The 8,410-nt window shown below is 36.5% G+C and overlaps 2 protein-coding genes across 2 annotated transcripts; one reads left to right on the forward strand and one right to left on the reverse strand.

Moving 5' to 3' along the window:
- Window positions 1–1,157: 1,157 nt before the first annotated feature.
- LOC113341537 (thioredoxin-related transmembrane protein 2-like) lies at window positions 1,158–4,402 on the forward strand. The gene is made up of 10 exons (XM_026586374.1): window positions 1,158–1,360; window positions 1,476–1,520; window positions 1,602–1,658; window positions 1,748–1,817; window positions 2,215–2,256; window positions 2,973–3,046; window positions 3,169–3,239; window positions 3,360–3,445; window positions 3,531–3,640; window positions 3,998–4,402. The coding sequence occupies exons 1-10, from the start codon at window positions 1,196–1,198 to the stop codon at window positions 4,058–4,060; spliced, it is 783 nt and encodes a 260-aa protein (XP_026442159.1). The 5' UTR covers window positions 1,158–1,195; the 3' UTR covers window positions 4,061–4,402.
- Window positions 4,403–4,875: 473 nt separating this feature from the next.
- Window positions 4,876–6,767, reverse strand: LOC113341595 (protein transport protein SEC13 homolog B-like). The gene is made up of 2 exons (XM_026586417.1): window positions 6,623–6,767; window positions 4,876–6,014 (listed from the first exon to the last, which is right to left on the reverse strand). The coding sequence occupies exon 2, from the start codon at window positions 5,986–5,988 to the stop codon at window positions 5,080–5,082; it is 909 nt and encodes a 302-aa protein (XP_026442202.1). The 5' UTR covers window positions 5,989–6,014; window positions 6,623–6,767; the 3' UTR covers window positions 4,876–5,079.
- Between the last annotated feature and the right edge of the window lie 1,643 nt (window positions 6,768–8,410).

Here is an 8,410-nt window from a genome sequence, read left to right on the forward strand (position 1 = left end):
TTCTTAGCCAACTCCAACTTGAAGTACTCAAGCTAATAAGCTCCAATATGGGAGAGTGAATTTGTCCTATGAATACGAGGCTTATGCAAAAGAAAATAACTGGTCACTAACTATACCTACTCCAAATAAGAATCTCGATTACTTTCAAACCAGGTCCCATAATGAGTCCTAAGACTGATAATTCCATTATAACTGGTTACCAAACATATGGCCATATCGGTTAGATAGTCCTAATACTTTGCAAATTGTCATATACGATTAAATGAGTTTGCAGTGTAGTTGCAAATTTTATTGAAGGATCACCTCCCCATGGAAGATAATTTGGATTTAAATTCTGGTAATATCTTATTTTTTGATATTGTGGCTCCATTTTATTATAGAACTCAGACGAAGATACATTTAGATATGATTTTTTGGTTTACAATTCTATCAAAAAACCATGATTTATAAGGGTTGATACCAGTCCTATTAAGGGGATATCATTCCATATAAGACAAAATGATTTGAAACGTTCCCGACCGTTGGATCGACCAAATGGTATCCCCCTTAGTAAGACTGGTATCACCCCTTGTAAATCATGCAAAAAACCTCTTGATCCAAGTTGGGGGCACAAACCTGAGTTCAAAGATCAAATCCAACAGTGGCACCCTACCAAGTGCAAAAATCTGGTAAAAAAGATTTGGTACATTCTTCCATTTTCGATTAGTTGGGCATTTGGAACGAAAGAAACATGAGAGTGATGGCAAAGAAAAGAGGCCAGAATAAGGACATGATGATTATTGAAATAAAAAGACTAATATTTCAGTGGGGAAGCTTCATTTTTGGTCCAAAAATATTTGTTTTAATGATTTGATACACAATTGGAATGCCGCTCTTTATAATGGCTAAATCTCAATTTGACATCAAGAACCAAGTTATGATCTTGTAATTTTACTGCTTTGCGGTTTCTCTTTCTTCTTTTAATAAAATTTTAACCCGGCTTTCAAAAAAAATCATGCAAAAAACGAGCACATTCCAGGGTACCAAAACTTTGTACACATCTATTTGGGGCCTGGGCCTATTATTGGACCTTATATCACACACTATTACATTCAACTAGTTTGTAAAACGTTAAAACGGTTAAAAACAAGTTGAATCGTTATGAACCGATTAAAACAAAGTATCACACTCGGAAAAAGATCTGTAAACACAAAAAATGAAGGAGCAGAAGAGCAAAAACGATTGGTACCAATGGATGAATTTACTGATATCAGAACCATATTATGTTTATCACTTCATTATATTCTTTTCGTACTTGATTGTCCGTACATCTGCAATTCAAATCTTCTCATCTGATTTCTCCTACCTTCTTCTCCGTAGGGTATGAAAACTCAATCTCTAAATCTCAGATTTGATTGTATTGAAAAATCTAAGATATGGGTTTTGGTTTTGATTGATTGTCTGATGTGGGTTTTGATTTGTTTCATTTTTTGCAGGAAATTCAAGCAGTTTTGGCTTTGTTAATGTTGGTTACAGTCAAGGTATGTTGACTTCATAGAATTTCAGATTTGTGGGTTTGTAGAATGGTTTATTGAATCTTACATTGTTTATTGGTTTTGTAGTTGGTGAAAGAGGAAACTTGGGAGGGATTTCTTTCTGATGTTTTGTTTTTCTCAAAGGTATGCGTTTTGATTGATAATCCAGTGATTTCTGGTCTAGTTTTTAAGGTTAAATTCATTCAATTTCATTGTTTTCATTTGGTTTGCAGGGGTTTCTAATTGTAGTTTCTATGCTCATTGATATACAATTGGCTCTCTGCTACATAGTTGTGTTCTTCGGTACGTATTCTTATTGGCATTTGTTGCATTACATCGCAATCAATTACACAGTTGTATGGTTGTATTTAAGTAATGCTGGTATCAAATTTGCTAGGGAACTAGCTGCTTGTAGCTAGTTGCTAGCGATCTGATGTGGATGGTGATGTGCCCACCATCCATATGCTCTAAGTCCTCGGTATGGACAACTCGTTCTGAATGCCAGGTCCGAGAGTCCAGGATTCGCGGTGTCAAAAGGGCCGAGTGACTAGTTAGCAAGTGACTAGTTTTCTATCATTTTCATACTTGTAGACACTGAATCCCATTTTCACTCCTATCATTTGTTGTTGCTGTCATCGTTTCTCCACTGCTTTTCATCGTTCCATTCTAAACTTTGCTTAACTGTATTTTCATATTGCAGTGGTGTTCACTTTAACTCAGCAACCACCCTACTCTGAACTAGGTACAAACTGAACTTAAGTATTTTCTATTTATCATTCATGTTAAATTTTCTTCAGTCTAATGTCGTCTCCTAACACTCCTTTTGTATTAGCAAGTTTTTAGTGCTTTGTTGTCTTTGACTAAATTAGTGACAACTAACACCTTAATATCAAGAATTAACCGTTAATAAATTTCAGCATTGATACGAAGATACCTTTATAGGTCCGATTATACATTCTGGTTAGTTGAATAACAGAGCTGTTAGTTCTCCTGGCCTGTAAGATATTCATTTCGAGAACAACATTTTCTTTTTCCATCTTAAAATAGAAAGTCCACTTACATTGCCACATTATAGCATATCATTGCCATGAATCAATTTTGAATTTCTAAGCTTTTTCTTGTACTCTAGAAATAGCCACTAATATAAATTCTACAGTGCCGACTTATCTATTTTATCGCACCTCATTTTAGATCATTTCCCCTACACGATATTTTACTTGAGACTAGGATTTCCCTTTGTGGTCATTGGTGAAAGGATTAAGGAGTACGTGAAGATATGTTTCCGTCCTTTTGGATATAGAGAAGGTTATTTAAAGAGATATTTTGAATCCGTATCTACATATCCCTGCAAGGTCTTCATGTCTATTAGCTTGTTGTTATATACATCTTGATGGTTACTTCAGAAAGTGATGCATATGATAAGATAATTCAATTTCACGGTCTGATTGACTTTTCTAGGTCATGCAACTAGGTTAACGCCATTGCAGTTGGAAGTCATATTGACTGAAGGAAGCGCGTCAAGATTCTGGTTGGTTAGTTCTGAAACTTTCTTATCGAGATGTCTTATGAATTTTGTAGTAAGATTCATTGTCAGAGAATTTGATTTCAGAATCTTCAAAGTGTGATTTCCCAAAAATAACTGTGTGTTTGGCAGGTTGAATTTCGAGCTTTGAATTCGTCCAATTGTATACGAACAAGTCGTTTTGTTTCTGATCTCTCAATTACGTAAGATCTACCACTCTATTTCAATATAACCTCCTCTCAATTCACTTAGTTTCTAGTATAACACACTTTCTTTCGCTGTCATGTTTTCTGCTTTAAATTGTACTTCTGTTGTCTGAGCAGATACTCAACTAAGAATTTATCTTTCGGCATAGTGGATCTGGGGCTATTTCCCAATGCTGCTGAAAAATATGGAATATCAATGGGGGGTAATGATTGATGCGACTTGTTATTGTGCCCTGTCTGTTCATTGTTGTAAATTATTATCTGATTCTATGTAAACCCTTCTTATAGCAAGCATTGGCCAACTGCCTGCATATATATTGTTTGATAACGGAGTGGAGGTAAAACGTTTTCCTGAGGTAGATTTTGAAGTAAGAACTTTCCAAAAACGACTCAGTAAGGTACTTTACATGAATCTCCTTTCTATATAGCTCATGCAACAAATTGTTTAAAGTTACTACTGTTTCACTCAATTTTAGGTTTTGATGTCGTATACCACTAGCTTATTGTTAAGTATATGACTAAAGTAAGGAGATGAATTTTAGAAAGTTTATCAGGCTACACTAGCATAGATCACTCTGGATTTTGGTGATATCAGTTACTTTTTTGAAGTGATGTTCTTGTCTGTTCTTGTACAAATCTGATACATGTACTCGTGGTTTATCTGATAGAATCTAATCTGAGGATGCAACCGATGTAGTTGGAAACTTGGGATGATATCTGGTTGACTAATTTTTGGTTATTTTTTCTGATTGCAGAAATTCCTGTGCCGTCATTTTGAGCTTGATCGGCATCTTATCGAATATGTACACGTTAAATAGCTATATGACTATCATTTACAGAGGGAGAGACTGATAAAGAGGGAGAACTCAGTGAACTGCTGCAGGAACAGGAATTTTACGAACTTATTTTGAAATTGGTCCCCAAGTATTGTCTTGCGAGAATGGTGAAATCACAGCAAGCCATTATTTGGCAGCTGGATGAACTGTGAAATTGTCATTCATGTTCTTATAGAGAAGTTATTGAGGCATGATTTTTGTTTGAGTTTGTATCTTAAACTAGATAGTCTATTAGATTGCATCAACATCACCACTGAATCGATGATTGATTCATATTTGTGTACACTGTTTCCTGGCAAATGTTCTGCCCAAGTCTTACAACCTCCAGGGATCATGTCAAGTAAAGTGGATAGGATATAAGAATTAAATTTCAAACAACCTGTAGTCTTTTGTAGAGATCATGCCAAGTAAAGGGGAATAAAAGACTAAAGAATTGAGAACTGTTTTAGCTAACAGGTACTAATTGAAAAGCTCAACATGAGTGAACTTTACAACTGCAAATCGAACCAACAAAAACATAGCACATCTACCCAGTAACCCAGGGCTGTTAAAAACTGCATTGCTAGTTGCAACACTGCTCAATGCAAGATTATTGGCATAATCTACTTCTGCTTTTACTGATTTACTAAAAAGGTTATCAATTTTTTCCAAGCAATTTAAAAATCACTTCTCAAACCTCCTCTACAACCAGAATCGAGAAGAAAGAGGAAGTGTATTCATCAGAACAGTGTTTGTGTCAAGTTGTCAGTGATAAACACTGCCATGGTTCAAACTCAGATAACAGAAGGGACATAAAAGAAAGCAATTAGTTCATCAACTTCAATTCTATAAAACCCTTGAAATCTTGGAGTTTCAAATTGAACAGCACTATTCAGAAATGTATAATCACTGGAGAAAAATAACAAGAATAGAAGTTCTACAAAAGGGTAAGAGGAAGAAAGACACAAAAAACAGCCCAAGACGATATATAATAAGCTACCAATGAAAATTTAGAACGTGAATTACTGGGGCTGTACTGTTGTCACCTGCTGCCATTCTCCGTCCACTGCTTCTTTCCACAGGGTAACATTGTTGTTACCATCAGCCACAGCCAAAATATTACCAGTAAGAGACCACGAAACCCTCCATACAGGAGTATTAAAATCCTGCAACACTGTACCTTCCCACTGGTCTCCTTCCTTTGCAACAGTCCATATAATAACAGTTCCATCCTGTGAACAACTTGCAATAGTTGATTTTGGAAGTCCTAGATTTGGTGCCCAAGACACATCCCTCACCCAATCCCTGTGCATCTGAAGAGCCGGGAAGCAATCCATCTTCCATGTTCCGTTGTAAAGTTTCCAGACCTTCACAGTATTATCACAACCACCAGAAACAAGCTTTTGAACAGGATCAAGAGCAGCAGATCCCACTAGAGCTCCAGGAGCTGTCGCTGGAGCCCAAGAAACTGAAGTTACGCCCACAGGGTGTGCTTGATCAATCTTAGTCGTCTCCCAACCACCATCATTCCGAGCAGAAAAAACCGAGATATTTCCATCCGAAGACCCACAAGCCAAACAAAGACCAAGTTCATGAGGAGCCCAAGCGATAGAATTCACAGAAGATTTATGGTCACTAAAAACATGAGCTTGACTCCATTCATTCTGGTTACCTTCTTTCCAAATAATCACTTTTCCATCATAAGAACAAGATGCTAAAAGAGAACCGAATTTAGGATGTGCCCACGCAACCTGCCATACAGGACCTTGGTGACCAGTCAAAGTAGCAAGAGGCTGCGAAGCATTATTACTGACACCAATTATCTTAATGGTAGTATCGGACGATGCAGTAGCTATGCGCTTCCCATAGTAATCCATAACCACATCGTGAACAGTGTCTTGATGTCCTGATTCAATTTTCTGAGACGGCATTTTCCTTTTCACCTATATATATATATCTAGAAACAAATCACAAAAACTCAGTTCTTTCTTTCCTGAACACACATACACACACAACACAAAACACCTTAAACAACAAAATATCAAAAAATTGTAGCTTAATCTAGATAACAACAAATGGTTTCGCTATTTCACCTACATAATTCTGTCCAGACACTCAATTTTATCCCTTCACAAATCAGTTCTAGCTCAAATCTGAAACCTAATCCAGAAATTCAAAATTACAATCCGAAAATAGGCTAACATTCAATCTTAAGCTTCAAAACTGAACTTCCCCAATTCAGATTTACTGAAGAAACTATGTCTATTCATGACTTAATAACTAGAAAGGTTGATTTCAGAGACCTAAAAGCTAGATCAAAACATACCCAGAAATCCCCTAATTATAACAGATTTAAACAGAAATCCTAGTTTTTTTAACACATATATTCTATCACACATACATAATTACAGAGAAATATCACATGGAAAGGAAACCCTAAACTAGATCAAAACAGACACAAAAAATGCCCTAATTTTCAGAGTCTAAGATCCAAGATCTGATTCACATACGTAATGAGCTGAACAATAGATCAAGATGGAAAAATTGAAATTCGAAATTTCTTACCTGGATTTGAAATTTCACTAGAAATCTTATACGAAACTCCAGAGACCAAATTCGAAGAAGAAGAAGAAGAAGGAACTTAAAAAAGAGTAATACCGATCAGAGACAGAGAAAAGAGAGAGTTGCGGTTTTATTATACTTTTACTTTTTTAATTGCTGCTAAAATACCTTTGGGCTTGTTTGACTATTATAAAGCCCATAAGAATTTGTAGAGTACCAAGGAGAAAGAAAGCTACCGTGAAACGAAAACCAGTCGACGGTTGAAATTGAAACCGGTGATGAGGTTACAAGTCAATGGTTCGATATCAATGGTTGAAAATGGAACCGGTTACGAGGTTACATGTCACGCGTTTCATAATCAACGGTTGGAATGGGTTAGATGTTACAGGATGCACTAATTTTTGGGAAAGGTTCCGTGCATAAGCGAACAATACGAAAATCAAATAGTTTTTGATTAATTTCTTCTTGATCACATAAAAAATTTGTAAGATGATAGGCACATTTTTATGTCTTATATAATCTCAATTGTATATATTATTAGTGCTCGATTTTATATTTATTATGGCTTTTTATGTCCCTGTAGTTATTTTTGGAGAAATAAGCTTTTGCGGCGAATTGGCTAAAAAAGTGGTTTTTGCGCTCGTGGGAGAAAATTACTATACGGACTCTCACTTTGGATAAGGGGTAACCTAATTACTAAGGGGTGACCCATTTCCAAGCATCTGCTAAAGGGAGACCGGGACTGGCTAGGGGGCATCCTTCTTCACATTTCAAATTAACGTTTTGGCGGGAAAAGAAATGTTTCACGAACAGTTTTTAGGATTCGATTGTTGGACGATTTCTAAAGAGACTCAATCGCCAAACTCGACTGGGATGGATTCTAATAGACTAAACAGGCCTGTTACAAGTGATTTAACCCAACCAATTGGGCTGTATAAGTCGGAGGAAGCGATCAAAGTCCAAACAAGACACATACTCTCTGTTTAACTTTCAAAGCTATTTTTAAGAGATTCTGGGAGAGTTTTACGCTGAAGTAAACTATACTTGGTCCTGTTCAAGTCTTGATAAGAGTTTGGTGGCAATTTTATATCTAAAAAACGCGTACAGGGAGTGACAGGAGAGATTTTCTCAACTGCACGCAGAGAAGAAGAAAAAAGAATAGTCGCCGATAGAAGTAAGAGTTTGGTGGCAATTTTATATCTAAAAAACGCGTACAGGGATTGACAGGAGAGATTTTCTCAACTGCACGCAGAGAAGAAGAAAAAAAGAATAGTCGCCGATAGAAGAGATTTTCTCGGGATTTTTGGAGCTGGTTGGGTATATAAAAAGGATGGTGCGAAGTGAGAGAAGATTATCAAGAGTTTGGGGTCGAGCCAGAGCCAGGGGGAGCGAAGAAGAAGGAGTAGCAGCAATGTTCACATGCTGCTGCTGTTGCCATTAAAGAGCTTCAAGAACACGAAGAACAGACTCTCCAGGACAGTCTTATTTTCAGCAGCGTCAGCAGTAGAGAAGCGTCGTTCTTCAACAGTTCCAGCGCAGTGGATAAGTGTCGCAGTTTAGCTGCAGTTTTGTGGTATCGTTTCTTTTTGGACGTGTTTTGTGAGTCTCAGAACCACTGTTTTATAACTTTTGACTCTTTTAATCATACTTTGAGCATCAAATATATATTTTGAAAACATGATTATTATGATTAACTAAACCCCAACACTGGGATGATGGAGGAAGCCGTTCTTTACGCATATGATAATTATATTAATTCTTTTTTTGAATACTTGCACTTTTTATTAATCG

Source organism: Papaver somniferum, unplaced genomic scaffold (assembly GCF_003573695.1).
Source record: "Papaver somniferum cultivar HN1 unplaced genomic scaffold, ASM357369v1 unplaced-scaffold_3, whole genome shotgun sequence".
Taxonomy (NCBI): Eukaryota; Viridiplantae; Streptophyta; class Magnoliopsida; order Ranunculales; family Papaveraceae; genus Papaver; species Papaver somniferum.